This window comes from Micromys minutus (assembly GCF_963924665.1).
Source record: "Micromys minutus genome assembly, chromosome: 5".
NCBI classification, from domain to species: Eukaryota; Metazoa; Chordata; class Mammalia; order Rodentia; family Muridae; genus Micromys; species Micromys minutus.
In genome coordinates, this window is record NC_137974.1 from 44,856,129 (window position 1) to 44,875,088 (window position 18,960).

At 42.9% G+C, this 18,960-nt stretch overlaps 1 protein-coding gene across 1 annotated transcript in view; it reads left to right on the forward strand.

Moving 5' to 3' along the window:
- The window catches only part of HS6ST3 (heparan sulfate 6-O-sulfotransferase 3), a gene marked incomplete at both ends in the record, with an annotated part of 687,002 nt that extends 671,157 nt beyond the window's left edge, over positions 1-15,845 (forward strand). Inside the window, one exon of the mRNA XM_080916649.1 lies at positions 15,137-15,845. Within this exon, the coding sequence (XP_080772775.1) occupies positions 15,137-15,845 (709 nt within the window). The remainder of the gene's footprint in view (positions 1-15,136) is intronic.
- Between the last annotated feature and the right edge of the window lie 3,115 nt (positions 15,846-18,960).

Consider the following 18,960-nt stretch of genomic DNA (forward strand, 5'->3'; position numbering starts at 1 on the left):
AAACCGCAGCACCTCCCACTGGCGAGATCAATGATGACTTAGTTTAATTTAGTTTGAGGTCAAAATGTATTTCAAAGAAATAAATTTGAACTGCAGGAGACGTGCCTTTTCCAAAACTGATAGGGTGGCTCTACCTGCTGGGTATGAGTCTTTCTCTGTTTCCTTTTTTTTTTTTGCTCCCTCAGTCCTAACTGCCTTTCTGAAGGGCCACTCTGTTTACCAGTATTCTCATCAGCCATAGTCCGGTCTAAAGCCCCAAAATTGTCACCGGAGCTCACTAACAGGAGAGGCCATGGGAGAAGCTGAGAATTGATACTTGAAAGAAAAAAGAAAAAGAAAAACATGGGATAGATTGGGAGAGTTCAGACTGACACACAGCATGATGATGAAGAAGAACTGTCATGAAAGGGTAGCAGCTTCAGTCATTATTGGCATGTCCCTGAGCATACGTGTGGCACCTTTTCTAAGGAGACACGCTGGCCACTTCACAGAGCAGTGCCAAGATATGAAGCTGGTACCTGTGACACTGACAGTCGAAAGTATTAGCTAAGAAACTCGGGGCATCAAGAGTAAGTTTATTCAGCACTAGAGGTGTCCACCAAACAATACATAGCTTTGTGAGAAAGAGCTCTGCTGTGTGGAACACTCCTTGGGGACCTGGGAACAACTTCTATGTATCCGATCTATCCATAATCAGGAGAAACACAAGCTGCCCGAGCAGAGTCTTCTCCGGGTACCTGAACTTCATACTGACGTATTCCTTGAGAGCAAGCTACCTAGAAAGAAATGTCCTGGGTCCCAAAGCCACAGATGCTCCCTGTCCCCAATAGTACTGTTACCCAAGCTGAACTTTCTACGGGACTCTTTTAACATTCTGTCTGACAAGACAGCGTTGCCAAAAAAAAGCCATTTAAGGTCAGCACACAGAGGACTTTGCTGAGTTTGTGCTGAGGAGAATCTTAAATTACTCTTTTAAAATGCTTTGGGACATTTCTCAGGTTTTTCTTCTGTAGGTGCTATTCCCTCCTGCTGAGGCTGCACCGGGCTGTCCTCATTTGCCACAACTCTGCCCAAGTGCAACACTGGAGTCTGCCCAATCCTGCGGCCTGAACGGGAGATTACTGCTCTCCCCTTGGGTTGGAAGCACGCCTCTGCCTCTAGTTCAGTCTGCAAACACCATGCACACCAGCAGGCTCCCAGCAGGAGTGAAATGCCCCCAGAGCTAATGGCTTGCAAATTCCTAGTGCCCCAGAGAGGGTCATTGCATTTTAACTGCTGTGTAACCCTCCATGGCTGTTCTTGGGTGCATCCTGTGGCAGAGGAGGGAGGCGGCCTCTCCCATCCACTGGAGGTCATCCTTCTGTCGTGTGCACAGTGGTTCGGACGCAGTTTTAGCCTTTGATGAAATCTGCAGTGTTGGGATTTTTTATGCTACAGCAGACGCAGGAAATCACAGGTGCAACTAATTTTGGTTTTGACTTAACAATTCCTGTGGGCCCCTTGCATTTCTCTATGAAATTCTCCCCTTGGCTCGAATGTAAAGTGTCAGAAGTCTATAGCTTGTTTCTGTAATGTACATTAATAGGTGATATTGATTTGAGGAAATTAATTACTAGGAAAACAGTTCTCCGGGCTCATCTTGTGCTTGGGAAGATTCTAGCGCCCTCTTGTGGCTGTAATCTACCTAAGGAGAAAATGAGCACTAACCTTCTGGTTTGCTAGTGGTGGTGGTTACTTGATGCTTTGACCTTTTTTTTAAATCCAGATGAACATCACATGATATACGTCATCTCCATAGAGATAACAGAAATAGTTGCAGGAGTCAGGTGCAATTTTAAAAGGATTGGTGGGGCTGGAAAGATGGCGAAATCAGTGTCTGCAGAGCACGCATGGGTCTCTGAGTGGCACATGTCTGGGATACTGGTGCTGGGGGAAAGGCAGGCATCTGGAGATCCCTGGAGTGCCTTTGCTGTCTCCTCTAGACAAACTGATAAGCTAAACTGCAGCAACAGACACTGTAGAGAGAAAGTGAGGAGTATGTCCAGTGCTAGCCTGTGTCCTACACACACACACACATACACACACACACACACACATACACAGAGAGAAAGACACACACACACATAAACACATACACACAAACAGAGAGAGAAACACACAAACACACAAAAAGACATACACAGACATGTACATAGATGAACACACAGAGACACACAGACCACAGACATTCAGACACACAGAGAGAGATACATAGAGATACACACACAGACACACAAAAAGACATACACATAGATACAGACACACAAAGACACAGACACACACAGAGACACATACATACAAAGACATGGACACAGAAACACACAAACATACACCAAGACATACACAGACATGCACACAGACACACAAACATATATACATACACAGAGAGACATACACAGACACACAGACAAATGTGCACACACATACACACATACCAGACACATACACCAGACATACTCAGAAACACACACACACACACACACACACTGATGATTTTCTCCCTGAGCATCGTGTAAAGAAATTGTCAAAATTCAGAAGCACTTTAGGGACACTGCAAATGGCCAGGGGTTCATGAGATATTATTCTGCTCAAGAAGATACCCCTCCCCATTTTAATCCATGTATTTATTGGTCACACAAATGTACAAGTCACTTCTTTCAGCCTCAAGCTACATTTATCTTGAAAAAAATCTTAGAGATTATTTTCTCAGGGATTCAGAGCACGGAGAACACAGGGCAGATGAATGTTCTCATTTGAGTTTGTTAAAATCTTGAAGAAATAAATGTTGGGAGCTATCACCTCTCTGATGCATCAGACCTGCCTGAAGAAAAATACTTGCAATTTAATGTCACTTTGCTTGACACTTGGGGTAAGGAAAGGAATACCCAAGGCAAAGGAACCAGGATGAACCATGTGATCGTGCACACGCACACACATGCACACACATGCACACTTACACAGATGCACACACACCACATATATTGCTTTAAATTTCTGTCACCGCTTTATTAATTAGACAAAATTACAGCAGTGCTCCAGAGCCCACTGCAGCTGAAAGGAGCCCATTGAGTGTCCGTGTGGCGCGCTGGGCTTTTGGAAGGAACTCATGCTAATTATCCTGAGTAAGTGGATTTCAGAGAGAACCTGATTAGAGCTCCACATTACTTCCAGCATAATTTGGTTTCTCCTAGATTAGTCTGTGGAATGACACTGGCATTTAGTCACACATGAATCACTCCCCCTGCCTATGGTTCCTAGCACAGAGACAAATATCAGATGGTGACTAAGGATTAAAGGGAAGCGGAGAACGGTAGAGAACCCTGTGATGTTCTGAGTTCTTAGGAGGACATGGGAAAGCTAAAGGCGGTGCCCACTGCACTTGCCTTCTGTGCACGGATTAGCACACGCCACAGGTCCTGCTGCCTGGAAGAGCATGCTGAAGGAGACGATGGCACGAGGTGGCGCTGGCCAGAATGAGAACTGAGCAGCAGCCACTTCCTTCTTCGGGAACTGAAGCAGTTTTCAAGCTCCTCCGCCATCTTTCTTTTCCTGTCTTCTCCAAATGGGGCTCTCTGTTGTTACTGTTGGCTTTAAAAACTGTTCTGTCATTATAAGATCATGAATCTAAATGCTTTAATACACTGAAGCCAGTGTTCCAATTGTTCTTAAAAATATGCGACATTTAACCATTGGCAGTTTATGCAAGATGGGTCCCCACTCCTTCTGATAAAACCCTGGCTCTCATTGTCATCATCCATGGCTTCCTCAACACAGGTGGCTGTTTGCAGCCAGAGAACAGAGACCGCTGGACATTCCACACAAGTGCAGCTCAAAATCCATAGCACGGTCTCTTCAAGGCCATCCTTTCAGAATGATTCCTCCACAGTCTGTCAAAACTCTAAAAGAAGCATCCATATCCTGGTCATCTTAGCTCATTTCCAGGACTCCTTGTTTTCTTTTTATCTCTTAGTTTAGAAGAGAAGATTGTGTGTGTGTGTGTGTGTGTGTGTGTGTAATGCTAATCTTGAGTTTTCCTTTTAGGGCAAAGTAAAGGAAGTGGGGTAGTCACAAATGACCTCAAGTGTCCTTGAACTCAAACTGCATCTACTATGTCTGTCCCATGTCCATTGCTCCCCAGTGACTTAGCTGAACAGTTGTCATGAACTGCATGATCATAAATATGCTTAAATGGACAGAGTGTGCCAGCATGGGAGATGACAGAGGGAAAAGGAAGTTCTGTCCTGACTCCTTGACCTTTCAATCTTAGGGAAATCCTCTCATTTCTCTGACCAGTTTCATCCTGTGTCCATGTGGACTAAGAGTGTGTTCTTAGCTTTCTCTCACACACTCGCATCCCAAGGACACAAGGAAAGAATGAGTGAGCAAAGTGTTTTGAAAACTAAAATCATTATGCAAATAAAAAAGCACTCCAGACATAAGAATCATTATCATAAGTTGTTCAATATTTACAATTCCTCTGTGTTTGAATAGCTTATGTGGCTCTGATATTCATGGAGAAAGTGAGGACCTCAGATGTAAAATCTGCATATGCTGATCTTTCAGGTATTCAGGTATCACTGGGCCTTTCCTGATTCTCTGGTTGAATACCTCCCTTGATCATAGGAAGGATTCCCTTGTAGGTGAGTTAGCCCAGGAAATAAAATGGAGGAGCACAGTTTCCTCCACTTCCAACCACTCACCCGGGTCATAGCGGAAAGCAGGTGGATCCAAATGGGAACCTAGATCTTTCGGTGTTTTCTTCTCACTTTATCTCAATGGGCTTTTCCAATGTTCACAAAAGGATGTGCTCACACTTTGTCCAAATGATGGAAACTTCATGTTGAATTTTCTCTTCCGCAACTTGCCGTAGTCGAGGTAAGAATCAGGTCAGCACTGCAAAATACTGTCCTGAATGTTGGCAGCATTCTGAGGTGGATGGAAGAGGAAACAGAAGAGGAGGGGAGGAGACTTTGAATTAAGTCCAAAAGATAACCATGGCATGGCAGGATCTTTGCAGTTACCCGTGTCCTCTGCACAGCCCTTTGCAGACATGCGTTAGTTACTATTATGGTCTGGACTTCAGTCCCTACATTCCTTGGTAAAATTAAAAGCTGACACTATTAAAGCAATTCCCGGCATTCCCCAATGTCCTTTCCGCTGGTATAAGTCTGTGAAAAAAAAATGGCGTGGAGTTGTGGGGTGTGCTGAGCTGGGAAAAGCATTCCAATTAATTCTGCAGAGTTCTAGGGGTCTAGGGGACTCCCTAGAGCCACGTGACACTGAAGTCCTAAAGTCCTTTACCTCATCTGAGCTTTGTTCTTGTGCTGTGCTGTCTGGCTTCGGTCTTCGGCCACCTAGCCCCAGGTAAAGACAAATCTTTCCTGAGATGTTTCTAGAGCTCCAAGTTCAACCAAGCCTGGGCCACTGAGCTATCTACTGAGAAACTGAATCTCTTCACAGCCTTTGACAAGCCGAGGGAAGAGGTTGTCAAAACCAGCCAGCTTTCCAGAATCACAAACACTCGTCCATAGTTGGACACAGCACACACTCAGGAATGTTGTCCAGTATTACTGCTAGTGCGAATTTTCATTTCCCATGAACTCTACACAGGTCTAGTCAGCTTCCCACCTAGTCACTGTGTGAGAAACGTCCTCCAGAGTGCTTGCTTTGGAGGATAGGAAGAGGAAAGATCTGGTGTGGATGGCTCTGTAGTTTTACTTAGCATGTGATAGTGATCACAGAGCCTGGTGCAGAATATGTAAGAACAAAACAGTATGTATAAGGTAAAAATCTAGACAGAGGTTTTCTCCCCTACCCCGTGTGTGTCTGCGTGTGTGTGTCTGTCTTTCTTTTTCTTCTTTTCAAAAAAAAAAAAAAAAAACCTGTGATGTTTTGGGGAAAATCTGCATCAAAGCTGTCAAATGTGGATCTAAATATTGGAACATGCGCCTGGCTCTTAAATACCCTGATTCACTTCTTTTCCTTTCCAAATTGGCCAGCGCTAAAGAATCACAAATAGACACCTCATCGCTCCCATCACGTGTCATTCTCACATTCCCTAAAAGCAGCGCCTGAGAAATTAGCTAAGAAGAGCGCTCGGCTGAACACTTGAGGCTTGATAACACAATCGGAGTGTACTATCTGCTGTTCCGCTTTGCCCGGCTGGGATTAGAGCGCTAGAGAGACTGAATGGGGCCTTATCTCACTCCGGGGCGGCTCCAAGGCTCCAGGTGGATACCCGCATGCATAAACCGCAGCTCTGCAGAAGCCTTGAGAAGTCCTCGTGCCCAAATCCCAGGGACGCGGGGCAAAGCAGGGCGCCTCCGAACCGAGCAATCACGGAAGTCTCTGAATAATGCATGAGCGCAGGACCCTCCTCCGCACATCTGAAACTGTACTGAGAGGATCTGTGCTTGGCAAGATAGCAAAGACAAGCCCCTGGATCATGCATTCCCTGGAATTTATGCTTGAGGCAGCCGCTTGGGGTACGGCGAAAGCAAATGTGACAAGCACCAGAAAATCACGGCAATTTTAGTGAGTCTGAGGCTCACAGGTTCACGTCAATATAAGAAACTGACGTGACAGGACTGAAAATCCACCGTGCTGACAAAAGCATCCCCTAACTCAAGGGAAGGCGGAGTTAGCAACTGAAATGACCTACGATCCTGGGGCCTCCTATTTCTTACTTTTGTTTGGTTAGTTTAGCGTCTGTGGCTTCCCATAATTAAAGTTAGCAAGCTGCGTCTCCAGTGTCTCATTCTCTGAAGACCAACAAGGAGAGCAAAGGGTGGGAAATTCCAGTCTTTGGTCCAGATGCCAGCAGTGACCCTGGAGAGCCCACGTGCCGAGCTTCTAATTTGATATCCCAGCTGCTCATTATGGGAAGAATAAATCTTTTTGGAAAAACGTTGTCATACCAGCATGTCATGAATTGCCCCCCCCCACCACCTGATTGTCCTGGAATGTCCCTAGAAGGCTCCTCTTCACAGTAGGGCACTGTCCAGAGGGAGGGGGCAGAGCCTGGTCTCAGCTCACTTTGGCTTCAGGTGGCCACGTACACTGGAACTCAAGAATATCAGCCTTGTGGATGACCCCTCATCCTACCCCAAGTCAGGTACACTGGTCATAACTGCATTCAGGTATTTTGAGGATGTGAGAGGAGCAATACTTTGGGAAATTCTATTCCTGTAATTCACTGTGGGCACAGTATTTATGGCTTGGGGTTTTCATCACATTATTGATAATAATAATAATAATCCTACTGATCAGTTATGCAAAGTGGATGGCTCCCATGTATTAACCAGATATAGCTCAAATATTATGGTTTTGTGGAAGAACATTGTACTCTATAGAAGAATGGTAAATAAAACAGACAACTCACCTTCTAGAATAAAAGTTGAAAACAGGTTAAAGGAGCTCAGATTCTTAAAAAGTGGTGACAGAGAGAAAGAGAGAGGGAGGGAGGAGAAAGAAAGGGAGGAGGAAAATCTATTGGGAGGTCTTTGGTTTATATGAAGTGGGTAATTGCAGATTATTTTAATTTTCTTCATTTCTCCTGTCTCACAAGTTCCATGTTGTTTGTTTATAACAATTATCTATTGCACTTCTTCCCGGGCTTCTTACTGTATTTCTTCTTACAAATACAAAAAGACTGATATGAGCCACACCACTGGATCCCATCGCACTGCGCTTTAAAGACGGGGTTGGCACATGGGGAACATATGGGTCCCAAGCTTCATCCTCTGAAGGGAGTTCTTCGGTCACACCTTGCACACCTCGCACGCCTTGCACACCTCGCAGGCCTTGCACCCTCTGTAGCCCTTGCACTGCTCACTTAGGAACTCCAAGGAGTGAAGACCTGTGAGTGACACAGGTGCCTTGGCTAAGGGTTGTTTCCTAAGTCACAGTGAGGAAGGGGTTGAACAGCAGAGTGGTGGCCATCCTGCAGGGCTGCTGTGTGAGACAGGAGAACCCGCCTGTGTCTCCATTCTCTCTCACAGTGCTGACATCATGGAAGCCGTCACTCTGACAATCGCCATTGGCAGCCTCCTAACCATCGATATCACGACACTTAGCACTCAAGCTGTCTCCTTTCCCATTTGCTTAGACCATCTTTATATCCCTTAATCTGCTTTCAAGGATTCCAGAAAGGACCCCCTTCATCACTGAGTCAATGGGCAGGCCGATTGCCAAGCACTCACTGCCAAACGGAAGATCACACTATACAGAGATCATGAAGAACAGGCATCATGTCATACACATATGACACTAAAGAGAGGGGAAACCAATTCCATTCTGAGTATGCCCAGCACATAGCAGGGCAGAGGGGGCTAAGAGCCTCTTAGAAGACACGTGTCAACTCAAGTTGAGAATGGACACATAATCCATGTCTACCCCACAGTGAAGACCAAGAGTTTCCTCAGCAACCCCCCCCCCCAAGTCTGCCACAGCTCTGGATGTTCAGATGATATCCAATTTGAACAAACTTGATCACACAAAACACTCATATCAAAGTCTGTAAGGCAAGAGAAGGAAGGAGAAATTTATTCCCCATGTATTTTACACAGTCGGCCAATCAATAAAATAGTGTCTGATACTATTAATTTATTTTTTTCCATAGACATTGACCAATGGAGCATCCATGATCTATTTGGTCAGGTGACTTAGGGTCTGGGAAAAGAAAGCCAGGTTCTCTTAGGTTAAAATGAAGCCTATGAGATTAGAAGGCATTCACTGGCTGCTAGCTTTGCAGGTAGTATATAGGAAGGCTTAAGCTTGACTGGGAAGCTAAGAACAGAAGTCTACATCAAAGACGCCTGGGTGGTGGAGTTCCCACTTACTTGGTTTTAACTGAACTAGGATGCTATGAATATAACCTTACTGTTTTGTTTTATGTGGTTTAAGCTAGAGATGGGAGAAATATATTCATTAAAACGTGGGACCCAGGCGTTCCGTAAACTCTTTCCCTTGTTTTCTTACTGAATTGTCAAGTCACTGCCTTACACAGCAGTGAATGCTGTTTCAGTCACCCCAGACAAAATGATACGTGCATCTTACACTCTTTATTACATCCTTGTGCCATATCAACCCTTATTCCATTGCAGTATTGACTGAGAAATATTAAATAGAAGCTATGAGAAAAGAAGTGTAGCTAGAAACTACCAAAGGCGGAGGAAACCAAGTCATTAAGTCTGGTTTCTCAAAGCTGTCCTGAACCACCTCCCCCTCACCATACCCTCAGGAGTTTTTCCTCTGCTGGTCTCTTCCTGTGGCTTTAGAATGTCTCTCTGTGCCTCTACTATTTTAACCAATCTTCAATACTTTTGCTAAATGAATCATCTGAAGATGGTGCTTTTAAGATTTTAACAGTTAGAAGTGTGATTTGGAGCTTAGAACATTTTGGCTTCAACACCATGGGCAAAAGCTTATAGTCTCTACTGTCCCTTTATACATGAAACAAACATTTATGGATCTACAACATGATCCCCATGGCCTGGACAAGCTATTTTAGTGGTTCTTCAAGGTACGGAGAACATTCTTAGATGTTTTGGTCCATTCCTTTCATCTTTCACTTGTCAACTGATAAAATTTTCTAACCCAGCACACCTACGTCATCAGTACTTGAGGGCATTTTAAAATCATGTCCTCCAAATTTTTCAGAAATGTTTCTTATACACAGCAAACTGTTGATATGCATGTATCAATTAAATCATTGACTATTTTTTAAAAAGGAACAATTTATACAGTAGAGTTGTATGTGAAGTGCTTTCTTAAAGTAGTTGAAAGAAAAGCATTATTTTAATAATAATTAAAGTACACCAAACTGTTACAAATTAGCTGTTGAGTGAGAAATACTTAATGCTTTGCCCCTGTCTGTGTTGATGTCCTTCTTGGTCTCAACCAACAAAATCAAGTTCACATCATTCTACTCCTTGTGCATGTTTTTTTTTTGTTAAAAATAATAGAGACATATTTTATGTGAGAGGGGAAAAAGGCATAGTTATGAAAGGCAGCACTGGCCTTAGTTACCCAAGTGCATGCATCAGTGCAATTCTCAGTTTCTTTAAGTCCAACAACCATTTATCAAGAATCTCCTACAAGCTGGCAGTGCCTTCAGCTGCAGGGAGTTGTAGGTACAAAAACATGAGTGTTATTCAGAAAGGCAGTTAAGTCTTCGAGACAGCCAAAGCTTATTTTTTCATGAAACTTACCCATGCAGTGCAACAAAACAATACAGGTGGTAAGGTCAAAAGAACACGGTGGGACCCCTAACCTAAGCCAGCAGAGATGAGCATAGGAAAGAGCAAACCTCTTCCATGTGAAAGGAGAAAGCAATTCCCCTGCATTGAATTTAGAATGCTTTACTATGAGAACATTGAAAAATGTGTGTTCTGTTGCCTTGGAACTTCAATAAAACCATGCCGTACCATATGCTTATGATCAAGTAAAATAATCACCGACTGACAACAGCATCCATTTCCCCATTTTTCTGTGCACGAGTGAATTTGTCGTTTTTGTCCTGGGGCCACATGCCTGGCAGTCTAAAGAGTTCACTCTAAGCTTGCTCCTTTTCAAAATCATGGCTCCTTTTATTTAATTATTGTGTGTGTGTGTGTGTGTGTGTGTGTGTGTGTGTGTGTGTGTGTGTGTGTGTGCGGGCGCGCACGCACATGCACACACTGCTATAGTATACAACTACTCAGTCCATATAACATCATTTATCCTTGTGCTTTTGGGGCCGACCATTTGCTATTGCATGATCAATGGGCACGTTCTTTCCTGGGAAGGCTCTCAGCATTTCTCAGAGCTTGTGAACATTCCACATTCAAGCTAACGTGTCTTTTGATGTCTCCCTTGTTCAGGTCCTGTTTAGGCATCAGTGTTGGGGAAACTCCAATAAATGTAACTTTTCTAACACCCATAGAACAGACACAGTACCTCAACAGATGTGTTCCTCTGGTTCTTGCCACATTTCTGCCTCATTTCCCCAGTGGTCCCCGAGGCAAGGTTGTAGAAGTTGTATTGTACATTTATGTCTCAGTGTCAGATTTAATTTTATTTACAAGTTGACTCCTTTGTCTAAGAAAGATAAAAAATGTCTGGGATTTATTTTAATCACACAAACATCACTAGGCATTATTAAATAAAGTAGGAAGTTAAATAGTTTGGTTTGAATATAAGATCATTTTAAAATTTACTTTAAGATCATGTATACACTTAGTATCTAGTAAAGCAGTTATTACAAATTCTTTGCATAGCAGTCTGAAATGAGATCAGAGCATTTCCTTCATAATTATTCGAATTAACTTGGGTCTTGATATCACTAACTTTGGAATTCTGACCTCCACCCCCCCAACCCCAAGTCTGTTATTTTTTAAAAGTTTGTAAATATAAAATTTGAAACAGATAACAGAACTCTGGTCTTACTGTCACTGGATCTTATGGTTGTTGAGTTACTTTTGTATATCCTCTAGATGGTTTAACTACAAAACTAAGTAAATTAACTAGGAAGCTAATAATATTCCATTTGCGCTCTAATTTCTCTCAATTGAATGAACATCTTTATAATTTAAATTGTCCTGTTCTGGTGTGTTTGGCAAACATAACCCCTGGGTTACATCCTTATTATTAGCATATTCATGATGGCTACTATAAAATTATTTGCAGAATAAAGATCACTCTCAGCTGTGGGAGTGAAAGGCCAAGCATTCCCACATTAGGCACAAAGTGAGGTCATCTAACCTCAGCTGCAGTGAGGAAACACAGTCTGGCCTGAACTTGGTTAGCAATGGCTCCCCATAAGCCCTGACACTCAGCTGGAGTCAACAAAACCCACTCTGGGCTGAACTTGATAAGCCCTGGAAACATGGAAGTCATGCTGTGCACTTCTTGATTCCTTTCCAACACTTTAGGACACATTCTTCCACTGGGGCATCATCTCTCCATCATGTGAAATGACAAAGTTATGAAAAATGGTGGCAGGCAGTGCCAGGTGCAGGCTGGAGTGCCGGTGGCAGATTCAAGAAATTCTCCTTCCGGAGTTAAAGGGACTGAGTGTTGATTAAGATTTGGAACTTTCTTTGGCACATTCCAAACAATTTGGTTTACCTACTGCTAAAGATCTGCACTGAGAAAAAGCAAAGGTATTGTTTAAAAGAAAATATTTTATCAATTAATTCTAAAAATCGGAATAAAAGACTTCATCTTTAAACTATTTTTGTTTTTATAACCAAGTATATAAAGAGTTTCTATCTAGTTTATCTTAGCCAATTAGAGAGAGTTCTAAGTTAAATGTTCCTTCCAGAAGCTTTCTTTCTTGTCATGACAAGAAAGATCTCGTGGAGTAAGATCTGATTAAATCTGAGGTCTGTAACTTACCACCTTTGCAGATCTCTTCTCAAATACTTAGTTTATTCAATACTAAATGAAAACTAAAAGAATTAGTGCCTACTTGTGTTTTCATTAGCAATACTGTGCTAGATCTATCACCTATCTATGTATCTATCTACCTACCTACCTACCTATCTATCCATCTATCATCTATTTATCATCTACATATCTATCATCTATCTATCTATCTATCATCTATCATCTATATATCTATCATCTATGTATCTATCTATGTATCTATCTATCATCTATCATTTATATATCTATCATCTATATATCTATCTATCATCTATCATCTATCATCTATCTATCTATCTATCTATCTATCTATCTATCTATCTATCTATCTATCTATCATCTATCCTGGGTGTATCCAGGTCAAAATATCTGCTTACTTCATTTTCAAGCTTCTTCAAAAAGCACACACTAAGAAAGGTCAAGCTCATATGATTTTTCTCTGGGTGCCAAGCAAAGGGTAGACACACTGTACAATTCTTCTTCCCTTCAGGCATGGTCACTTTCTGACCACTTAAAAGCATGCAAGGCATTTTATGCTGTTAGTTTATGAAAAAGGAGTTATATACAGTCATTTAAGTATTTTATTTTTAAAAAAATATCATTGTAGTGTAAGACAAAACTGAAAAATATTTGCCCCAATCTTGAAAGATACTTGACTTGAGTAAAGTATTTCTGTTAATTGGATGGACATCAGACTCCCCTACTTTATCCTTTCCTCAGACGCTCACTGAGCACCTCTGGGGTTTGTTGCTTAAAAATGACTAGTTTCTTATTTTTCATGTGTTTGACTTGCCATGGGGTTTCTTTCCATTATCTTCTTGGTTGACACTGAGCTCTTATAAACATAAAATGTGACTTAGTTTTTGTCTTCTCCCTTCAAAATTTTACAAGCAGTGATAACATTCCCCCATCAAAGGCCATTTGTTTGGAATTTGTGGTGGTGCATCTTACTATGTCTTAGAGTTTTCCCTGATATGAAAGTGTCCACGCGCAGCCACAGTGAAGAAGAGCACTGCGGCAACACAAGGAGGCAGAGACACTTCCCAACCGCTCCTGTCCTCTCAGTCCTACAAGGATGGCCTTTATTTGCAATAAGGCTGGACTTTGCCCTTAATGTCTAAATAAATACTATCCATAGCTGCTCTATTTCAGAGATTGACAAAATATAAATGATACAATGGCAGCTAAGATGTCATTCAACAGATTATCTACTGCCTAAGAATCTACCAGCCATGCTCACCTGTCATTTATTTATATATCATCTCTATCTATATAACTACTATCTATTTATTGACTATTAGCTATTATCTATATCATATATCTATTACATTTTCTGTCATGTTGCTACCATCTTCCAATTACCTATCACATGTATGTACCTATTATTCATTTATCACGTGTCTTGTATCTATCACATCTATCTATCTACCACATATGTATCTCCTATTTATCATATATCCACCATAGATCTACCTGTCACCTACTTTTCATGTATCTATCATGTGTCTATCTATATCTATCTATCTATCTGTCTGTCTGTCTATCTATCTATCTATCTATCTATCTGTGTATCTATCTATCTTCTCCCTCTAACCAACCAATTATGTGTATGTATGTGTGTGTGTGTGTGTGTGTGTGTGTGTGTGTGTGTGTGTGCTTGTGTGTACATAGCCATGTCAAAATATCTGCTTACTTTATTTTAAGCTTCTTCAAAGAACACACTAAGACAGACGAGGCTCGTGTGACTGTCTCTTCTCTTCTGGGTGCCAAGAGGCGGCTATGCATAATACTCCTCCCCTTCAGGGTATTGCAGGCCACATTTGAGCACTCAGAGCATGCAAGGCATTTTACTGGGCCTTGTAATGCCTGCGGTTCTTCCCAGAGCATTACAAAAACTACACCTGTGTCCCCAGAGAAATCTGGGTCAATATGATCTGTCCTACATTCCTAGAACATGTCTGTAGCAATGAGGAAGGGCTGGGCTGGCACTGATTTAGAATTAAGCTGGGTTCTGTGGGAAGGCAATGGGGAAAGCATGGTTTCAGAAATGGAGCTAAGAGGGCTCATGAATTCCCTGTTGTTATGCAGTCTTTTCTGTGACCTCTTTGATAAACGGACCTCAAGTCTCTTCTCAAGTACTTCGAGTGACAAGGGTGTGATGGGCACTTGTCCTCTCCCCATTAAGACTTATAATCTGAGTAGAATGTCATGAGGAAAGATGAAGAAGGATTAGATTTTGGACTTGCAATTTTTGGTTCTATGACTTTGTGTGTTTCCCAAACACACAATACATACAATATAAAAGTTTGTTATAAGGCTCAAATAAAACAGATAATGGGTAGAACCTTTCCACTTCAGGTGGGTGTATGTGTTTACTCTAAATGCAACCAATTGGAGCCACCTGTATTAATCCAGACTAACTGCTGAGGAAGTGAAACAGTGAATGGGGGACCCACCTGTCTCCCACACACCCCTATCCACATTCAATGGGCTAGAAAAGTCTCCATAAAGTGAGATCTGACACTTCAAGAGCACCTAGATTCTGTTAGTGCAAATTCAGGCCAATTACCCCCTTGGGCATTTGGCTGGCAGGAGAACCCATCCACTCTGCACCAATAGAGACAACAGAGATTCATAAAGCCCGAGTGACTGTAGTCAACCACTGATCTTCTCCTCTAATCTCTTCCAGGAATTTCTACTATATCACAATGTTGCGGGACCCAGTGTCACGTTACCTGAGTGAGTGGAAACATGTCCAAAGAGGGGCCACATGGAAAACCTCTCTCCATATGTGTGATGGAAGAAGCCCCACCCCAGATGAGCTGCCTACCTGCTATCCTGGGGATGACTGGTCTGGGGTCAGCCTGCGGGAGTTCATGGACTGTAGCTACAACCTGGCCAACAACCGCCAAGTGCGCATGCTGGCTGACCTCAGCCTGGTGGGCTGCTACAACTTGACTTTCATGAATGAGAGTGAGCGGAACACCATCTTGCTGCAGAGTGCTAAGAACAACCTGAAGAACATGGCCTTCTTTGGGCTCACTGAATTCCAGAGGAAGACACAGTTTCTCTTTGAGAGGACATTCAACCTGAAGTTCATCTCTCCTTTCACACAGTTCAACATCACACGGGCTTCCAACGTGGACATCAATGATGGAGCCCGTCAGCACATCGAGGAGTTGAATTTCCTGGACATGCAGCTTTATGAGTATGCAAAGGATCTTTTCCAGCAACGCTACCATCACACCAAACAGCTAGAGCACCAGAGGGACCGCCAAAAGAGGCGTGAGGAGCGGCGGCTGCATCGAGAGCACAGAGCACATCGGTGGCCCAAAGAGGATAGGGCCATAGAGGGGACTGTCACTGAGGATTACAACAGCCAGGTGGTTAGATGGTGACCCTCTGCCCGCTCCTTTTTAGGAAAGGAGATAAGCAGGCACCTCCTTCTTCTCTTGGATTACTTGGAAGAGGTTGGGCCATGATGAGGCCCTCTGGCTTTATGTGACTTAATTTGGACACCTGCTTCCTCTCCATCTTCATTTTCAATCCTGCTGGAGATTTTCCATCTTGTTCTCCTTCTTTTCTAGACTTTTTGATCACTAATATTGAGTGGGGTCTGACAGACCACTGTAGAAGGGGGGTCAGGAAAGAGGCTACAAAGAGGAGAAAGTTTGTAGTAGCTTTGCCACTCCCAATGGGTCAATTTGGGAACCTGGAACCCAGAGAAGCACACAGGAAAACCATAACCCTGTTTTGGATGCTCTGCTGAATGCAGCATGTTTCACGCAGTAGAACTCTGGTCTGTTTATATATAGAGAGAAAGATCCTTTTGTCCTTGGATGACCCTGTCATCCAGTTTTGAATTTGGGAACCGTTCATATGAGGTTTAAATCATTAATAACATGGTTTGTCTCTACAATTGTTCAAAACAAAACTACTGTAATATTGGCCATAGCTAGAAACTGCCAGAAGACAACCTCTGAGATCAAAGCCCCAAACCACATGTCTACTTTCCCTTTTAGGAAACAAGGAGTGGACACAAGGCAGGGATGGTTTGTGGCCCCCTTGAAATGAACACTGGCAGGACATCTTGGGGAAATACACTCATTTACAAACAACCAACAAGATTGTGCTTTACAACAGTTAATCTCCCAGATGAAGAATAAATTAACAAAAGTAAAAGAGTGAGAGCCAGGGAAACCAGGAGAGACCCTTCCATCTTTAAACTAGCTTTAGGACTATAGCTGTTAAAAGAATGGCAGACTTCTACCTTTGTGAGGCAGATACCTTCTCAGACAGGCTCAGAATTCTGCTACCACAAAAGAAAAGATACTGGCAAAGAACTTGTCTTAAAGGACAGGAACTCAAACAATGAGTCCCTGTAATACATTCCTGGCCAATAAATGAATGGGGCCAGGAGATTCAGCCCGACATCCATGAGACCATTATATCAGGGGTTCAGAAGGATGCTTCACTGACATTTGCAGCATCTCTAAACCGTTGTCTTCCTACATGATCATTGCCCGTTCTATGGCTACAACCAGAGAACCAAGCTACTGTGTACAAAGCTGGACCAAAAATATGCTGAATTGTCCTAAGCTCCTTGGTTTTTCCCTTTCCACCCCCAACATGGTACTTCTCTGGAAAGGAATAAAGAGGAGGGAATAGAAAGTCTTCAGCTCACATTCTCCCAGAAGATCAGAGAAGGTAGAGGTTTTACAAGACATTGATAAGATCACTCCTTTTCAGCTGTAGGTCAAAGGCTTGAGAACCCTAAATCAGACAAGCCTATTTCACTGATGCCCTATACAGTGTGCTGTTTAAGCCAGCTTTACATAAGCCCCTTCTCAGCCTTGAGAATGCTTTCTCTGGGGTTGAAAAGCCATCACGCCCCAATATTTATGGAGTGCCCGAGGCAGGGGAGCCAGCATCTCTTGTAGATTCCAGTGGAGAAGTGGCTTTGATTTCTCTCTCACTGTGATTGGCACACACTATATGGCAGGAAATGACATCACTGGATGATCTTCTTGTGGCATGCTACACCATGAATATATTTAGGCTTAACTGGGTACGGTCATCGTTATCTAGCTGAGAAAATGAAGACCACAGATGGAATGAGGTTTCCATGGAAATCACAAGATAGACCTGACTGTCCACGCAGCACATGATCCATTTCTACACTGTGCTTCTCATGAAGTGTAGATCTTCCTGCCATTTCTATCAGAGGACAGATGTTATTAGTCTGAAGTACTTGTTTCTGACCCACAAGGGTGGCACACAAAGATGAGACTGCACTTGCCTTTCTCCTCAGGGCGAGTCTCCCCTCATCTCCATGGTGCTAGTGAGCTTTGAGGAAGGGATGGCTCCTTTGGCAACTGTAATTTTTGAGCTACACACAGATCTAAGTTTAAAGTGGACAATTAACTGTGGCTATTTAGTTGATAGCGATGAAACCTCTCAAAACATACTTATGTCTCTTCATGATGACTAGGCTCTTGAAGAGGCAGGAGGGGAGGGGACAGAGAGCATGGATGAGAATACATTCAGCTGTTGAGATCCAATGGTCTGCCAGAAATGGGAACCTAAAAATGGTGACTCTTCTGTCAATTGTGCATGAGATAGCACACACACACACACACACACACACACACACACACACACACATCTTCAGTGTTTTTTCAAATGGAAAAATCAAAACAGGCTAGAAAGCACCCGATTGATTCTTTTAAAGTTACTGCACATTTTGGCAAGGACTTCTTAGAGGCAGCCCCTGCTACCTTCATACTATTTCTCCAGGACCTTGGGGTTTATATCAAAAGGCTCAGCTGACACCTCCCTGCTAAATACACACAGTATATTCTTCCTTCCAGATAAGAGCAGAGAGCAAGATGGTGTGAAAAGGAGCCACTGTGTCTGTGTTGCCCTGGTCCAGTGCTAAGTGAATTGGAAAGACTAACACGGCCTCCTTGCCCATTTGGGAGCATCACAGTGGTCCTGCATTGATAGAAATGGAGAGGTAGGATGTAGTGTGTTTTCTGGAGACTGAATGTCCAGCTCCAAGATGGGTGCTGCTATTGGCAGCAATGGCAGTGGCGGGTCCAGGAAACTAAAGATATGTGGGAATTCTTATGTCCCAAGACACTTCAACCCGAACTGCATAGATTTCCAAAGCCTCAGAAGAGGAAGAACAATTCCTAGGTTGCCCCACTCCCTGTGACTGCAACAGTTCCCAGCCAGGTATTTCCCAGCTCCCTTCTCTTTGCAGAAGCAACACAAGAAAGTAAATTGGTATATATATGGTGTGTGTGTGTGTGTGTGTGTGTGTGTGTGTGTGTGTGTGTATGTGTGTGTTTGTGTCCACTTTTTGGGAGGTGTACTGGGTGTTTATGTCTGTTTACATATTATGAGATTTCATATGTGTGTCTGTCTGCTTGTTCAAATTTTTATAGTATGTGTTTTTTCTATCTGTTCACATTTTACTGTAGTATGTGTGTGTGTGTGTATGACACACAT